At 42.8% G+C, this 18,984-nt stretch overlaps 1 protein-coding gene across 1 annotated transcript in view; it reads left to right on the top strand.

The window, feature by feature from the left end:
* The window catches only part of LOC116815492 (neural-cadherin-like), an 88,404-nt gene that overhangs the window by 61,594 nt on the left and 7,826 nt on the right, over positions 1–18,984 (top strand). Inside the window, exons 18-30 of the mRNA XM_032763922.2 lie at positions 385–2,002; positions 5,921–6,014; positions 7,097–7,281; positions 7,870–8,102; positions 9,279–9,556; positions 11,250–11,464; positions 11,865–11,992; positions 13,148–13,275; positions 13,405–13,528; positions 13,609–13,789; positions 16,203–16,369; positions 16,684–16,948; positions 17,786–17,966. Of these exons, the coding sequence (XP_032619813.2) occupies positions 385–2,002; positions 5,921–6,014; positions 7,097–7,281; positions 7,870–8,102; positions 9,279–9,556; positions 11,250–11,464; positions 11,865–11,992; positions 13,148–13,275; positions 13,405–13,528; positions 13,609–13,789; positions 16,203–16,369; positions 16,684–16,948; positions 17,786–17,966 (3,797 nt within the window). The remainder of the gene's footprint in view (positions 1–384; positions 2,003–5,920; positions 6,015–7,096; positions 7,282–7,869; positions 8,103–9,278; positions 9,557–11,249; positions 11,465–11,864; positions 11,993–13,147; positions 13,276–13,404; positions 13,529–13,608; positions 13,790–16,202; positions 16,370–16,683; positions 16,949–17,785; positions 17,967–18,984) is intronic.

The raw sequence follows: 18,984 nt of genomic DNA on the forward strand, positions 1-18,984 counted from the left end.
GTTTCTAACCCCTCCTGTCTGCACCTATTAATCAATTTCTGTTTGCTTCTCTAGTTCAAATTCCACTGAATCTCATTGCAAATACTTGTTCAGTTGATTTACTGTCACTTCCACTTAGCTTTTCCTGCATATTTTCCCCCCTCTTTCCAAAGGCACTAGCACGCAGAATGCATTCGTCTCCCTAAACACAATCAGCTTATTTCTCCAGCCCAGCTATAACCTTTGCAGAAAGACCCAAATGACTCAAGCCAACTGATGCTTACCCTTAACTGTTAACATATAGGGGCATGTTCTTTAGTAGGCCTCCATAGTACTGCAGCTTGCAGTAGAAGTACAATGAATTTCCAGTTCTCTCTCTCTCACCCCTCCTGTGGTTTGTTCTAGGTTTCTGCAACTGACCCTGATCAAGAAGCTGACCAGAGTGCACTTTGCTACTCTTTACATGGACATGGGGCCAATAGTGAGTTCTGTATCAACGAGTACACAGGAGAGATCTACGCAAACAAAAAGCTAGACCGTGAAAAGCGATCCACGTGGCGCTTTCTTGTCCTTGCTACAGACGAAAATGGAGAGGGACTAACTGGCTTTGCAGATGTAATCATAGAGGTCAGAGATGTGAATGACAACCCACCTCTTTTCCTTTGCATGTCAGAGGGCTGCTTCGTGGGGCAGGTTCCTGAAGATTCCCCAGCAGACACCACTGTAATGGAAATGAATGCCATAGACCTCGATGACCCCAAAGCTGGGAAGAATGCAGTATTAACTTATAGAATTATTCAAAATGTCCAAAATGAAATCAACCTCAACTTGTTTTCAATCAACCCAGTTACGGGCACCATCTGTACTGTGCTCGGATCCTTGGACCGGGAGAAGGAAAATAAGTATCTGGTGGTGGTTGAAGGAAGGGATGGAGGTGGACTCACTGGGACAGGCACCGCCACCATTTTGGTATCTGATATAAATGACCACGCTCCAGTCTTTACACGGAAGATGTATACGGCTTTTGTCTCTGAAAATGCAAGTATCAACACTGAGATCACAATGGTATCTGCTACGGACAGAGATGAAGGAGAAAATGCTGTGGTGACGTTCAGCATCCTTGATGGGGATGATGATCATAAATTCTCCGTAGAGACAGATAAAATCAACAAACGTGGGACTATTCGGTTGCGGAAACACCTAGACTTTGAGAAACCTCATGAGAGGGTGTTTAACCTGACCGTGAAAGCCGAAGACACCGATTTCTTCAGCATTGCTCACTGTGTTGTCTATGTGGAGGATTCCAATGACCATGCCCCTGTGTTTTATCCCCCATTCTATGAAGTGATGGCTCTGGCTGAAGATGTGCCTCTCGGCACTAGAGTTGTACAGGTTTCTGCCGTTGATTTAGATTCAGGGCTGAATGGAAGGTTTTTGTATCGCCTGATAAACAGGTCTGACCCAAGTGGACAGTTCTCTGTGCGTAATGATGGTTGGGTTGTAGTTGCAGGATTGCTGGATTATGAGACTATGACACAGCACCACCTTGTGGTCATTGCCACTGATATGGGACAACCTCGTCTGACTGGCAGTGCCACTGTTCTTGTGACCCTGCAGGATGTGAATGACAATGGGCCAGAGTTTGACGCTCAGTATAACCCTGTCGTGTGGGAAAACACAGCTTCACCACAAATTGTTCAAATGAACGAGACTTCTACTTTGTTATATGCTAGAGATAGAGACACTGCTGCTAATGGAGGGCCTTTCTCCTTTCACTTACTCAGCAATTTTGGCAGCGTAACTTACTTTAACTTGCAGGATTTCAGCAATGGAAGTGCACTGCTCACTGCGCTGCATACTTTTGACAGAGAAGTGCACAAGGTGTTTTACCTGCCTATTCTGATTACTGACAGCGGGATTCCTCCTATGAGCTCCACCAACACGTTAACTGTTAATATTGGGGACCGAAATGATCATCCTCGTTCTGCTGGCTACATGGAATGCCTCATCTACTGCTATGATGGTAATTGATTTGGAGCTTATTTCACTAGGCTATACTCAGACCATGAGCAGCAGGCGTGCAATTTGGAGAGATCTGTCCTATTCCACAAGAGCTGCTTTCTGTGATGCATTAGTATTTTGGTGGGGAATGCAGCTCTGCAGCTCTGATTTAGAACTGAAACTTGGTGCATAAGGTCTGTTCCCAGGGGATGGAGTCAGTTGGTGTGTGGAGGAGATTGAATTTGGAGCTGAAGGAGGATAATTGGCTTCTATCTTATGTACACTTCTATAAAATTTAAGTAAATGGTTTTCAGATGCTATTTTGTTTCCCTTTAATTACAAAATACCTTGATTTATTTTATACTGATGATGTTCATTTAATAATGTTGTCGAGGGCTGTGATCTTGATTCAAGTCTGAATACCCCGAGAGATTGCTTGAAATGTGAGGTTAAACTAATCTGGCATGTAGTCTAGTTAATGTTTTAAATGTGAACCCGAATATGAACCATCTGTACCCTCTGAAAAGTTCATGCAAACTTTGAACGGCCCAAAGATAGAAGCAGAAAAATCTTCAATGGCTGCTGCTTTTTGTGCCCTCCCTTGCTCATTGCAGCCATCATGAGGCAGGGCACCTTCCCTGACCCTCAGCTCCCAAATCCTTGATGATCTCTTGCAGTCCACAGTGTCCTTACATAAGCCTCAAAGGAGAGTAAACTATATAAATAAGTTATGTTGTAACTGTGGGGCTTGCATCTGTGTGGTGTCAAACCACACCTCCTCCTCCCTGGATCCCATCTTCTGCCTCTGGTCACATGGCAATTCCCTCAAACTAGTGTTTCTTATCAGGAGGAATTTGACTTCACTTCCTAGTAGTGCTGTCAATTAATCCCAGTTAACTCACACGATTAACTCAAAAAAATTAATCACAATTGCAGTTTTAATCACACTGTTTAAACAAGAGACTACCAATTTAAATGTATTAAATATTTTGGATGTTTTTCTACATTTCCATATATATCTTTTATTCTGTGTTGTAACTGAAATCAAAGTGTATATTTTGATTACAGATATTTGCACTGTAAAAATGATAAACAGAAGAAATAGTATTTTTCAGTTTACCTCATACAAGTACTGTAGTGTAATCTTCGTCCTGAAAGTGCAATTTACAAATGTAGATTTCTTTTTTTGGTTACATAACTGCACTTACATTGTTTTGTTTTTAAAACTTCAGAGGCTACAAGTCCACTCAGTCCTACTTCTTGTTCAGCCAATTGCTAAGACAAACAAGTTTGTTTACATTTACAGAAGATAATACTGTCCTCTTCTTATTTACAATGTCACCAGTAAGAAAGAACAAGCATTTGCATGGCACTTTTGTAGCCAGCATTGCAAGGTATATATGTGCTAGATATGCTAAACATTCTTATGCCCCTTCATGCTTTGGCCACCATTCCAGAGGACATGCTTCCATGCTGATGATGCTCTTTAAAAAAAATAATGCATTAATTAAATTTGTGACTGGACTCCTCGGGGGAGAATTGTACGTCCCAAGCTCTGTTTTACCCGCATTCTGCTATATATTTCATGTTACAGCAGTCTCGGATGGTGACCCTGCACATGTTATTGTTCATTTTAAGAACACTTTCACTGCAGATTTGACAGAATGCTAAGAAAGTACCAATGTGAGATTTCTAAATATAGCTACAGCACTCGACCCAAAGTTTAAGAATCTGAAGCGCCTTCCAAAATCTGAGAGGGACGAGGTGTGGAGAATGCTTTCAGAAGTCTTAAAAGAGCAAAACTTCAGTGCGGAAACTACAGAACCCGAACCGCCAAAGAAAATCAACTTTCTGCTGGTGGCATCTGACTCAGATAATGAAAATGAACATGTGTCAGTCCGCACTGCTTTGGATGGTTTTCAGGTAGAAGCCGTCATCAACATGGACACATGTCCCCTGGAATGGTAGTTGAGGCATGTGCATCTGGCATGTAAATATCTTGCAACATGGGCTACAACAGTGCCATGTGAATGCCTATTCTCACTTTCAGGTGACATTGTAAACAAGATGCGGGCAGCATTATCTCCTGCAAATGTAAATAAACTTGTTTGTCTGAGTAACTGGCTGAACAAGTAGGACTGAGTGGACTTGCAAGCTCTAAAATTTTGCATTGTTTTATTTTTGAATGCAGTATTTTTGTACGTAATTCTATATTTGTAAGTTCAGCTTTCATGATAGAGATTGTATTACAGTACTTGTATTGGGTGAATTGAAAAATACTTTTTTTTTTGTCTTTTTACAATGCAAACACTTGTAATCAAAAATAAGTGCACGTCTGCCCTGATATAATGATGTTATAGGTAAAACTGTGTTATATTGAACTTGCTTTGATCTGCTGGAGCGTGCAACCCCGCCCCCCCAGAGTGCTGCTTTGCCATGTTATATCCGAATTCGTGTGGGTCATGTTATATCGGGGTAGAGGTGTATAAAGTGAGCACTTTGTATTGTGTTGTAATTGAAATCAATTTATTTGAAAATGTAGAAAACATCCAAAAATATTTAAATAAATGGTATTCTATTATTGTTTAACAGTGCAATTAATCGTGATTAATTTTTTTAATCACTTGACATCCCTACTTCCTAGGTATACTGTAGTAGAGCTGACATGATGATATGTTATCAGATGTTTATATATAGACAGCGCCAGTGTGTTGGACAGCTATTATACTTGGTGTGTGCTTGTTATAAGGTTTAGTCTGATGTACAGAGTGAAATTTTTGTGTCGTTGCTAATTGCACAAAAGGCCTTGGTCATTGCTGGCAGTCCTCAAGGGTCTGTTCTTGGACTGAAGTGATAGAATATTGTATTCCTCAAACTTAATTACAGTGAATTTTGGACACCACTTTGCGGTACTTCATAAGATGAATTGCTCTGTTTTATCATCTCCTGTGAACTTAACTGAGGGGCTTTTTTGTCTTAAGTCTATTTAAATAGAAAAGACGTACATACATTGAGGTTGTGACACATGATAAAGTAAGGAAGGCTTTGTATTTCATGTTACTTGTTGTGTTCAGGTACTGCAGGGGTTTAACATCAGTATATAATATTATGTCCTATATAATGGCTATTGCAAAATATATTTATCAAATAACTACTGTTACAGTTACAGGACTAGCTGCACCTCTGGCTCCTTTCTGGTTTCTCTGAGTACATCACTTCAGGTGTCGGGCTCTGGGTCTTCACTTATCTCAGGGCTCAATTTTACAGTGCTCCCACTCTTAGGCTGGGGTATAGTATCCAGTGTATCCACCAATCTTATCCCCCAAGCCCAACTGAGTTCAGACACCTGTGGTTCTTCCTCTGGTATTCAGTGACAGAACAGCCTTCTTCAAGCACAAATATTAGCAGTAGTAACACTTTTAAGAGAAAACAAGATTTTTAAAACATTCTACATTTCCTTCTGTCTTACCATCCCCTGATGGTAACTTAGGCCAGCCTAATTTCTTCACCGGGTTTCTGTCTCAATTAATGCCCCGTTCTTGAGTATCCTTTTTAATCCAGTTCTTTTAAACTTCTGTGTTCACAGTGGGCCTTTTTCTGTTCTGATCCAAGCCAGTTTTGCAGGCTGACTGGAGACAAGCAGAGTCATCAAAGCTAATGGTTCAGAGAGACCTTATCCTGAGCCCTTTTCTTGCCTGCCTGTTTTTCCGGACAGCCTGAGTTAAACCAATAGCCTCATATAGAAAACACACCAATAACCAGGCCAATATACAGTATTCATAAATCATTACAGACCTGCCTTTAATTCCATCCCAAGTACTGACCAAGATTTTAGAGTTAAGGAGAGCCAGCGAAATTATAATTGCATATTTGTTTATATATGTGTGTATAAATGTCAGATACTTTTTAGTTATGTCATTCGTATGTTTAATTATGATAGGTATCTTACCCACAACTGTACTGGGCCAAGTTCACGCACCAGACCACGATGACTGGTATCACAAGACCTATCAATTTGAAGAAAAAGCATCAAGGTATTTTAAAGAGAAAATAATGACCTGACCAAAAAGATGACAAACTTTCAAAAAAAAGAAAGAAAATATTTAAACTTTCTCTGAGAACTCACATGCCAGAGTGTATTGTGTGCACTCTAATTTGTGTGCACACGATCTCCAAACCCCTCTCCTGCAGAGGAAGCCACATTATACACAGTCATATGAGCAGATCCAGTTTGCTCCCAGTCAGTTGCTGCCTAGACCAGCAATTTCTGAGGTGAAATGTGCATCCTCTGACAAGCAGAGTGCCTTCAATCACTCCACAGGCAACCAGAAGCCTCACTAGCCAATTAAGGAGTTGCATTGGTATATTCAGAGGTGGCTTGGGATTCCTTCATCCTTTTTCAGAAGGATTGTGGCTGCAGTGTGGGATTTGGGTGAGGGAAAGGGGAAAGTGTAATAATTTCAGGTATAATTGAATATTGCCAGAAATGGGGTACAGCTGCTAGATTGGGACATTTCACTAGCAGTGGTTATCTGTGGCCTTCGTGACAGCTTGGGATCCCACTCCATCAAGAGCCCTGTACTATGCACAGACTCCTGACTAATGAGTTGGAATGCCATCCCATAGTCTCTGCCAGTGCCATTAGTCCCCAGCATAATATAGTTCCCTAATACCCTCTCCACCCCTGGAGAAGTGGTGTTTTGGTGCCCCCACTTAGTTTTTGAGGTTCTGTCTACACTGGGAGCTTTTGAACCTGTGTAGATTGATGGGGTTTGCACCAGTGCAGAACAGAGGTGACTTGCAACAGTGCAACTTGGCTGTTTTGGCAGAGGGAAGCTGCACTGCTGCAAGTCACCTTTTTTTATATCAGTGCATCTATACTGCTTTAGTTTATGCCACAGTTTTGGAGTTTCTAGAGGCCTTACTCCAATGGAGGATAAGTGTAACAGAGTTCTGCTGTACCCTGGCTCCTCGCTCTCCTTTCACCTGAGGTGAGGGGGTAGATCTGTTACGCTTGTCAGCTTTACACCAGGGGAATTCTCCACAAAATCTGGTCTTGACCTGATTGAATAGAACTTATTCTTTGCCTTTTCCTTTCACATAATTTCTGTTGCAGGTACTTTATCCTCAATCATAACTCCGGTTTGCTGAGTATTAAAGAGGGTACCCCAACAGGAATTTACAATGTGAGAGTGAAAGTTACTGATGGAATCTGGCCAGATGTGATCTCAACAGTAAAGGTGGTTGTGAAGGAAATCAAAGATGATGCCATCCGTAATGCTGGGTCTATACGAATAAACGGTAAAAAAATGTATTTTTTTAAATCCGCCCCCTTTATGTTAGTGCTGTGTAACTTTGAACTCTTATTAGTGTCTGCTTAATTATTAGATATCTGTGTTGGATATGCTTAATATTCCTCTAAGTAGAGATCTGAAAAATGTACACATGCTCTGGTTTGTTTTCTTTTTCCCCTGATACGTAAAGGGGGGTTAGAAGACACTGCAATAAATGCTGCATTCTAGGGTAAAACAAAGATAAAATCCACAAGTTCCACACTGACAATGCAACCATGTATTCATATTGCAAATAGAATTTGTTTGAACAACTCTAGTAAAAAAAAAATCCTTCTAAAGATATTCCTGATTTAAAGAGAAATAAAATAGATGTAATGACTGAATAAATAAGCCCCACAGTGCAAACCATTGAGCAGAAACCAGTATGAAAAATTTCAGAGCCCAAAGGTGAAAAGTCTCTCAGTGCCACAAGAATGGAATCAGGTATGCAAACTTAACTATTCTGGTCTCTGCTGCTCTCATTATAATTGAACGTGATATGATTCTCCTCAATCTCAAAGATGAGTGTATTGTTTTTTTAAATTATTTGTTACAGATATCACTGCAGAGGATTTTATATCTCAGTCTTCTGAGAGAGAAAGTAAATACAACCAAATGAAGAAACTACTTTCAGAAATCATACCAGCTCAACTCGAAAATGTCCACATTTTCAGTGTCTTGAACACCCCAGGTCAAACCCGAGGGGTTGATGTTTGGTTTACAGTTTCTGGACCACTATATTATAAAGCAGAAAAACTTAACGGCAACGTGGGAGTGTCCAAAGCACAAGTATGTGGCTTTCAACTTATTGAGTTAATTAAAATCTTGCATCTATAATCTAGTGGAAATGTTTGCACAGAATCATTGATTTTCTGAGAGAGGGAATGATTGTATATTGCAATATTTGACTCTACTGAGCAAAATATTTCTCTATTAGTTTGGCCAAAAGTTTCAGATATAGGTGCTTAAAGTTCAGACCCATAATCCATATTTAGGCATCCAAATACTATGAGCTAATTTTCAGAGTTGCAAATTTTGATGGGAGCTGAGGATATTCAGTACCTCAGATGTCAAACCACTCATTTAATTGCATAACTTTAGGCACCCAAATTTGACTATTTTGCCCTTGGAATACTATACTTCCTTTAGGAATATGTGTTTTAGAACACGTATCTTCTACAGAGACTATGAAATTCTCCATAACTGATGCATATGGTTGGGTTTTTTGTGCACATGGTTCTTGATGTTTTGCTTTATTTCCTCAGCCCATGTATTGAAATGTTCAGTAACTAGAACTCACAAAATTGCTCAGTCAAAAGATCCATCTTTCTACAGTAATAAAGCAGAGTGATAAAATAACCTTTTCCCATCAGAAAAAAATGTGAGCTGAAAATTAAACACACCAAAACACACTCCTGCAAATAAAATCTAATAAGCAGCTAAGTGACTTGCTGCGTTGGGAGGTTGCGCTTTGGCAATGCAACATGGACTGGATCCTCTTGCCATCAGGATCATGTCTATTTACTGTTCTTGCCCTTTACAACTACTTAATCTCAGTCTGATTTTAGAGAGCAAGTGTCCAGGTCGCAAAGAGAGAGTGCGAGTATTTGGGATCTTTTGTTATAAAAGCTGAAATAAAATTACTCAGCTCGAAAAAAAATGTGAAATTCTTCACAAATTATTTAATAAATTCTCAGTCAGTTCAAGTTAAAACAGTCCCAGTAAGGAGGCAGAGGACTGAATGAATACTACGATGGAGCTACCCTTTTATGGATAGTGGTGGGGTCTGTAGGCAGGTTAATGGTGCATTGGCAGGGACACTCTCACTGCTACTGCTCAGGCTCCACCTGTTCTGTGGATAAATAAGATTTTGGTTTCTCGGGGCTGTGATTCTCACACTGTCTTCAACATTAAGCTTCTTCCCACAGGAAAAGGCTGATTAATAAAACTAACTTTCTTCTCCAGCTGGAAATCATCTTGGATATAAGCATCACCCAGATTGGCATAGATGGGTGTGTGACTGCGAACTGCACTCATAGCACTGGATGTGTCAGCAAGTACAATTATAGTCATGTCCCCACAATAACTACTGCTGGAAGTGTTTCACTGGCATCTGTGACGGTCTTGAGTAGTGCCCAATGCACCTGTGCAGCTAGAGAAAGCCAGCACCTTTTCTGCTCCTCATACTGGACAAACCCATGTCTGAATGGTGGCACATGTATAGACACTGACTTGGGCTACAGGTTAGTAAAACTTTTCATGCTGCTCAGAACTTCTTCCAACTCAAAGTGGGTGAGAAAGGGGCTCAGAGAAGCAAATCAACATTCATCACTTCTCAAAAGGCAGATCTGGCTGGATGTACTTGATTTTGTTCATGCCAACAGATTTTTCCCCTTGTTGATGCTTCTTAGGATCATAATCCTCAAAAAGCAGAAAGCATGAAAGGTGCACTGGCCTCCCTTAACTTGGAGGTATGAGAAGCTGATGTTTGTGCAATCTATTAGTCAGTCACTTCAAACAGTACCACAGCATGTCACTCACAAACTCTTCCCATAGGCACAAACCCCTCGCTTTCCATGTTTTTATATTTTTAATGACTAATCTTTAATATCCAGCATATTGTCAAACATGGAAGTGAGGAAAGAGTAATACACACACATACCTTGATCCCGAAGTGTGTGTGCAGATTTACATCACCCCTCACTTACACTTAACTATCTCTGCGGTGGAAAGGCAGCAGCAACTGCCCAATAGTTCTTGCAGGAGGTGACAGTGCAAATCAAGGTATTTAACTGAACCTGCAGAGACCCTGTCCATGGTAAAGCCCACATCCAATTCCAATATGCTGCTCAAATGTATTAAACATGGAACAGTCTTGCTACAGAGGAACATAGTCTTTTCACAGCCTCCTGCCATTATCATTCACTCACTTTAGAGACTTGGCCCATGAATAGATTCCCCCACACACATTTCCTTTGTTGTCATTTGTAGGGATTTGCCCTTTTCCCCACCTGTCTCTTCAGGTACTGTAGTGTATAGGAACTGAATAGTACAACTGGTGTCCAATCTTCCTCTCTTCCATTATCCTTCTTTCCCATTAACAATCCTTCCCACAATCTGTATTCCTACCATTCCTTATTCCCATTAAAATCTCTTGAGCCTCCATGAAAAAAAGCTTCTCACATCTATGTTTTTGTAATATAAATAAAACAGATATAATTAAATATTTCAAAACAGTGAGCCTGCCATCACCCTAGTGGCTTGTAAGTTGTATCCCTTTCCCTGCTTCATTCATCTGTTTTTCCTGTTTCGATTGTAAGCTCTTTAGAGAAGGATTCTCATCCTGTGTGTATAGCATCCAGCACATTTGAGGTACTATACTAATATATACACAATAATCCACAAATCTGATAACCAGCAAGAAATCCTCTCTCTCGCCCTCTGCGTGATATTAAAGAGTTAATAGCAGAAGAGTATTGCGAGGCCTTATATGTTACGAGGAGTACTTTATCGTATGAAGTGGGTTTTAGCTCATGAAAGTTTATGCTCAAATAAATTTGTTAGTCTCTAAGGTGCCACAAGTACTCCTCATTCTTTTTGCTGATACACACTCACATGGCTACCACTCTGAAACTTATATATTACGGTGGCTTAACTATTTTTTCACAAAAAATCCTTTGTGTACATAATGTGCAGTATTACCTAAAACTAAACTGCTTGTAAAAATAAATGAACTAAGTACAGTTTGATGCATGAGCTTTGATTGTGATTATTCACTTGTTTGTTCTCCATGTGGTGATCTGCAGTGTGTCTCCCACTCATTAGTGTGAGTTAGCATGGTTTGTGCTGTATGTTAAGGATCATTTCCTTAAGGGTTATATTCTGAGTTTTCAGCTTGGAGAAAAAACAAATTAAAGTTTTTCTTTACTCTTAAAGCTGTAAATGCCCTGCAACTTTTGATGGGCCTGACTGCCAGCAAACAAAACGTACCTTCAGAGGGCGTGGTTATGCCTGGTTCCCTCCCATCAAGCCTTGCTTTGAGAGCCGTATCTCGCTGGAGTTTATTACTGATGTGACTGATGGACTTCTGTTTTACAATGGACCCTTAGCACACGGTCATCCTGGAGAAGTGGAAGACTTCATTGCTTTAGGTTAAAAACTTTAACAGATTCATTTTCTGTGTGACTTCATGCATGCATGCATGTACAACTCAGGTTTTTATTTACTGTTGTGTACTTTCTCTCTTAAAAAAGAAAAAAAATAAATGTTCTTGCCAAATGAGGAGCATTCAAAACAATTTACCAGCACTTCAAGTTCATTCTGTGTACTGTTATTCCTTCCCTGCAGGCTAAGTGGTTTTAATACTAGTGAAAAAATACAGTTTAAAGAGACTCATGATATCTGGGACAGCACTAATCTGCATGTCATTCACACTAATAAACTCCTTAAACTGAAATTGAGTTGGTAGTTTTTAGTTCATGTGGATTTTAATACATATGTGGTTGACTTTTGGACAGGAGAAGGCTTATTCAATAACTTTTTCTTTTCCAGAGCTCTCTGACAGCGTCCCGTCCCTGACTCTGAGTCATGGCTCTGGGGTACTCTTCCTGCAGTTGTCTCAGAAAGTTAATGTTGCAGATCGCCGCTGGCATAATATAAAAATTATAAGTGATGGAAAGGCAAGTATAAAAACAGCCCTGTAAAACCTTTGGTTCTTCTATCTGAATATCATTTGAAGATAAGATTCCTGCTTTTAATATAGTGTCTAACTAGATATTTTTGTGTCCCCTATCCCACCCCCAATGGCCATGGCAGCAGCCTCAGCAGCATTACAGACTTTCAGATTTGTCTCCCATCCTCTTTGTCAGGGAGACAGCATTGCCTAATGATTATACCACAGGGCTAGGGTAATCTGATTAGTCATATTCCATTCCTGACTTGTTAGAGTGACCTGCGGCAAATTCCTTCATTGCTCTGGGCTGGACTCTGGTCCACCAATTTAAATTATGCCACTTACATGGAGTAAAGTGAGGCTAAAGAGACTGGAGATTGTATTGAAGAATTTCTTCTGTGCACGGGTAATCTCTGCTGATCTGAAATTGGTGGAGGTAACTCCACTGTCTGTCCTGGAACCTGAGAAAGGGAGAGGGAGGGGGAAAGACCAGTGACCAGGTAGCTGAAACTCCTGGAGTCTTGATCAGTCTCTGCTTTTCACTGTATCCACCAGGGCTGGCTCCAGGTACCAGCATTCCAAGCAGGTGCTTGGGGCGGCAATCTGCAAGGGGCGGCAGTCCCTGTGTTTTTTCCCCCAAGCAGCGTGCTGAATTGCCGCCACGGATGGTGGGGGCAGTCCATGTGCTGTTAGGGCGGCAGGCGCGTTTCTGCGGTGGTGGCAATTCGGAGGCAGATTCTATGTTCAGCTGTCCGCGGCAACGCAGCTTCTTTCTTGAAGACAGAAGCTGCTGCCGAATTGCCGCTGCCGCGGAAACACACGTGCCGCCCTAACGGCACATGGACTGCCCCCGCCGTCAGCAGTGGCAATTCTGCATGCTGCTTGGGGCGGCAAAAACAGTAGAGCCGGCCTTGGTACCACAGCTCTGTTTGGGCACAGAGGAGAATCAAAACTTCTGTGTCTGGTTCTTCATCTATAGAATAGGAATGCTAATGTATAATTACCCACCTCTGAGCTTCGCAGGTAAAAACTCATTATTAGGTTAATACAATTTTCCTGCATTTTAACTTGTAGTTAATGGCACTGGCCTGTTGTGTAGGTGGTGTAAAATCTGCAATTAAAAAACAATTTGATCTTCAATGTAATGCATTTTCCATTCTAGAAAGTGCAGCTGATTCTTGACCACTGCGTAAATGTTTCTGTTAAAGATGACGATGGAATCCGTAAGGAAATCTTCCAGATGGATCCGTCTGCCTGCGAAGTTTCAGAAGAGACTCCAGGAAATGAGAGGTAAAAACAAAACAGATAACACAACCACAAAAGAACAAAGGAAGAAAAGGAAAACACCAAGTTACTGTTAATCTAGGTTAACGGCTACTAATTCTTCCCTTTTCTCCCCTCCTCCCCAAATGCCAGCAGGTTCCTCAACGTTCATCAACCCTTACAGCTGGGTGGAGTTAAGAAGGCCTTGCCATACCGTAATTCACAAAAGCTCTTCAAAGGGTTTGTTGGCTGTATACGGAATGTCATCATTGACAGCAAGGTACGAGTGTCAGGAAATCGTTCTTTGGGGCAATATTTTTAACTGCAGCTGCCTAAGGTGGTTTCCCCCTCCTTTTCTAGGTCTATGATTTGGAGCATCCTGCAGAGTCCTTAAACAGTGTGCCAGGCTGTACTATGACTGATGAAATGTGTCACAGAGCTGGGGTCCTCTCCTGTGGTATTCATGGCAAGTGCATTGGTGAATGGGGCTCTTTTAATTGTAGCTGTTACCCTGGATACTCTGGATCAAAATGTACAAAAGGTACAGTTAGTCTTGGGGAGAAATGAATCATGGGAATCTTTGGGAATAGGCAACAGATATACCATGGTACAGAATTTGTTTAATTTGATAGCAGTTGGTTGGAGCCAGTAGCTAAGTAATGCAATGCCTTGCTCTGTGAAAGGTTTGGACTTGTAGATATTGAAGTACTTATGTTCACTTGTTGCACAAAGGAAGTGTCACAATGAGGGTCTTTGCAGGACTTCATTTACCTCTTTTGTGGTTTCATTCTGTGCACAACGTCTGACTGGGAATGAGATGGGAGGATTTGCAGTTTCTCTGTGGCTCATGCCCCCGTTTGTTTCAAGTTTCTGATTGTTGTTCTAAAACAAAGTGCAGCTAATACTGCACCTTTCAACATCCTTGGTAGCTGTAGGCAAGAGGAAGGATGACACAGGGGTTAAGTCGCTATCTTGGAGATACAGGTTCAATCCCCCTGCGCTGCCACACTTCCCATGTGATCTGGGGAAAGTCCAAGTTAGTTACCAAGAATGGAATCTATGTGGACAATCACTTGAAGAAAGAATGGTCACTGCTGTCCAATAACTGTGGTTCTTCAGGATGTTGTCCACACAGGTGCCACGACTCACGCTCTCACTGGGTTGCTAATCAGAGCTCTGTTCTTGTGGGGTTCTCATTGGTAAAGGAACTGAGAGTGGGTTTCAGCCACTGTCCCCTGTGCACTCAGCTGTGGGAAGGGACAAGATGGCTGGGGCCACCAGTTCAGCCCCAACAGATAATGCTATTCAAAAGAATCCAATCTCATGAGCTTGGGGAGCACACACGGAGTGGAATTGCTGTTGGCAGCACATCTTGAAGAACCACAGCTACTGTAGAGTGAGTAATTGTGCTGTGCTCTCTCTGCTAGGTCCATGTGAATATATAATGGGGGTCGCACCGTTAATAGCTTGTGTAGGATGAGCTTATTGCATTCTTCCATTTCCCACTCACCCCCGAGCCCAAGCTTTCCGTGTGCCACCCTCCCATCCTCCTCTAGTTCAGGGATTTCCTGCAATCCCCCCAATCTCTTTCCTGCCAGGTGTCTGTCTGCCTCCCATCTCCTCCTCCTCTTGTACCAGTTCCCCCCATTCTTCTCCCATATCCGTGAAACTGTGTGCACCCTGGTTCCCATTTCCCCTCAGACATCCATGGCGTCAGCACTGTGTGCCCCAGACCAGGATTCCCCATTTGCCCCAAAATGCCAGGGGCTGTATTTCCCCTTTTATCCCCATACCACAGTCCTCCAACCCTATCCCCCGCTAGGGGTTCTCTGTATCTCCTAATCCTCCCTCCACCTATTCCAACATTGCTCATTCATACAGCAAACATAGCACCTATCTTTAAAATGAGAAACAAAGAGGATCTGGGGAATTATAGACCAGTCAGTCCAACTTTGATACCTGGAAAGATACTGGAACAAATTATTAAACAATCCATTTGTAAGCACCTAGAGCATAATAAGGTGGTAGATAATAGCAATATGAATTTGTTAAGAACAAATTGTGACAAATCAACTTAATTCCCTTCTTTGGCGTGGTTACTGGCCTAGTAGATGAGGGGAAGGAGTAGAAGTGATATATCTTTTCAGTAAGGCTTTCGCCACAGTCCCCCTATGACATTCTCATAGACAAACTAGGAAATATGGTCTAGCAGCTCGCAAGTGCAGCCACATTGATTCACAGACTCCTTCACAGATGTGCCAGAACACAAATAGCAATAATCCATTATCACAAAGCTACCCAAGAATATAATAGAAAGTAGCCATTGTCACACAAGATAGCTTTTGGGGGAACCTTTCACTGCTGTGAGAACAGTGGCAGGCTAAAAGGTGCCAGATTAGTTTTTAATAACCTTTTCAAAGATGTAAATCCTGGCTGTATGTGATACCACCTCCCTATGCCTTGCCTTGGTTCTGTGCTGTGATACACCCATATATTAGGGATTCTACCATTGCCTCCCACCTCACCCACTACTTGGGCCTTCACTGTGGCAAATTTCACAACATGAAACTCATCTCCCTGACATCCGCCCTTGTCTCTCTCCATGCTTTAAAACAAAATAAAAACCCCACTGATGCTTTTAAGTTTCAAAATTGGTTTTTAGACCTCTTTGTTGGCTTTTTGTGTGCTATAATGCCCTCTCTAGTTCCTGTATTCCTGTACTTGCTATTTTTATCTGCTCTAACTTTTCAGAGAGAGACCAGAGTCTGTGTAGCTGTGTTTCTTTGTGTTCCACAGCATCCCAAGCACTTTGGCCAGAGTTTCTTTTGAACTAAAATCCTTATGTTGAGGGTTAGTTTATCTCTTCAGAGCTCTGTGTGTGTATAAAAGTTAAGATCTGTGTGAGTGCCAAATATTAGGATGTTACATTGATATTTTCCATGTGTTATGTTTAGTTCTTCTGGAGTGGGCCTTTGGAAGGGACAGTTGGATTCATTATGAACTGAAAAGTTTTCTTAGTGCCCACATTACCCAGGTCCAGCTCATGGTACGCACCCGTGTTTCCTTCAGCACCCTTCTCAGCATGGCATCAGCAGATGGGAGTAGATACATCAGATTGGAGGTAAACAATCCAAATGCTGTTCTGTCAGTGGCGTTAACTTGTGCCACTGCACAATGGTCAAAAAGAAGCATCTTCTGAATATTTAAAGGTGCCTGTTCCTCAAAGGAATAAGGGCAGGGCTTTGCCCCTTTGAGTAACGATTCTCATCCATGGAAGTTCTGTCTTTCCTTAGAAATAAATGCAGCTAGCGCAGTGCTGCTTGGCCATGCAGAGAACACTCTTATTACAATTAGTGGCTTATGTTCTGATGTTTGGACATGTATTTTTGGTATAAGTATGAACATTATTAAAGGTCTGTTCCCGTGTTCCTGTAGGTGGTTGATGGACATTTTGGTGTTAATTTCAATTTGGGGGACAAAGAGCAGCGTCTGAGACTGAGCACATTACGCATAGACAACGGCCAGTGGGTTCTGCTGACTATGGAACGCTATAACAATGAGTTTACCTTGCGTGTTAATAATGGCGGAGGGGATCGTGAAATGACCTCCTTTATGGGTGCAAACAGATGGTTCGAAATGGATTTGGCAAGCATTGTGCTAGGAAACCATGTTCCTAACCACTCAGAGAGTGATTTCCAAGGTAGGTGACACGTGAACCATGGAAATGGCATGTTAGGGAATAATGAGACTCCAGGCTCCACATAGACATATCTGCGAAGGTTGGAGTGGCCTTGGAATGCGGGATCTGGCCTCTGGCTGGAAATTCAGAACTACTGCCTTGCCCTCAGTTTGCCAAATAATGCCCTAGTACTGAGGTAAATTGGATTTTTGATATTTCCCACTGTAGATGTTGGCAGAATAAAGCAAGAATTAGTGGAGTTCCAATCCCTGCTCTGTGGGCCTGAAGGGAGGAGAACAACACTGAGATTGTCCCAACCTCTTTCCCCCCAGCCAGAGTGGGGGGGTGGATCAATATTAGAATATTTACTGCAGGGTGTGAGGAGGGAGGTTCTGCACAGAACTTCACTACCCCTACCTCCATGGCTGGGCTGGATGGAGGTGGAGCTCTGTCTGTCAAGTTTTGGGCAAAGTAGAAAGCAGTCACTTGCATCTGGGTTCCCCTCATGCTCCTTACTCAGCCTGCAGCAGGGTGGGCAAGGAGAGCCCCAATCAAACCACCTGCTTCACAGCTTTAAGTCTGTTGAGCTCTGCTGCAGGAGCGCTATAATGCTGTGCAGGGCCAACCAGCAAGAACACAGGCGCACATGTCAGAAGGAATCTTGACCACTAGTAAAATAGTGTTTGCATTACTTAACTCTTATCCTGCGATCGGACTATTTTGCATGCAAACAGTGATCATTTTGATAATGATACAAGTCCTCAAAGATAGTTAAAGAACTTTGCAATGCAGTGTGCTTTGAGAGGGTTTATGAGGAACACTATATGTCTCTGTCTTTGTGCTTTTCTGCTCATGTAGGTTGCATGCGTGATGTCCAGCTGAATGGTCAGCCTCTTCTTGGGGATGACAGAAGCACAGAGTTCAGCTTCATTCTGAAGCAGCAAGGCATCACCATTGGCTGTCATTCCAATGCTTGCCGCAGTCAGCCCTGTCACAGTCCTTTCCATTGTGTAGACTTGTGGAGAAGGCATGAATGCAGGTACACTTAGCTTTTGTTTTTCCTGTGGGAGTGGGTCGTGATCATTTGGGAACCTCTCTCTTTCTACATAAGGCCCTGCAGATTGCCGCTATCCAATCTACTTCTAAAGGGAAGGCCCCAGGGTTCTCTCACATATACTTACCTGGAAACCACATGGCAAGGAGTCTGGCATGCTTTCTGACTCCCCGGCTTTCCATGAGGATTTGTGTTCCTACAGGAGTTTTACCCCTCCATTATCTTTCCAATTTCATGTTGGAAGATGAGGAATACAGGGGCACCAAGCCTGTTCCATGCTGCTGGCAGATTACGTCCCCAGAGGGACCAGTCCCGGGATGGGGATGAGGATCCCAGGGCTGCCCAGAGGATTCAGGGTGTCCTGGGGTCTTTGGCAGCAGAGGGCCTCTGCTTCGGTGGTAATTAGACGGGGGGGGGTCCTTCCACTCCAGGACCCGCCGCTGAAGTGCCCCAAAGACCTGCAGCGGGGGTACCCTGCCGCCGACTTACCACAGAAGACCCAGTACTTTGGTGGTGGGTCCCGCTTCAGCGGTAATTTGGCGGTAGGGGGGTCCTTCCGCCCTGGAGCAGAAGGACCCCCCGCTGCCGAAGACCCGGAGCGGAAGAAGCTCCGGGGGCCCGGGCCCCGCGAGAGTTTTCCAGGGCCCCCGGAGCGAGTGAAGGACCTCGCTCCGGGGGCCCCGAAAAACTCTTATGGGGGCCCCTGTGGAGCCCAGGGCAAATTGCCCCACTTGCCCCCTCCTCTGGGCGGCCCTGGAGGATCCTCCTTCCAAAATGTCCAAATAACCAGAACAAAGCCTATATCCAGCCCTGCCACAGACTTGCTCATCCTTTTTCTCTGGATGTCATTGTGGGCTACCAGATTCTCCCTCTGGTTCCGAATGTGTGTGGAGGGAAAGAACCTTTCCCTAGTCATGTTTTGAAGCACACTGTTCCCGCTCTTTGGGGAAGAAGTAGAGCTCTTCGAGGAATCGGGGGTATCTGTTGTGTATTTTCTTGTTCT

This window comes from Chelonoidis abingdonii, chromosome 2 (genome assembly GCF_003597395.2).
Source record: "Chelonoidis abingdonii isolate Lonesome George chromosome 2, CheloAbing_2.0, whole genome shotgun sequence".
NCBI classification, from domain to species: domain Eukaryota; kingdom Metazoa; phylum Chordata; order Testudines; family Testudinidae; genus Chelonoidis; species Chelonoidis abingdonii.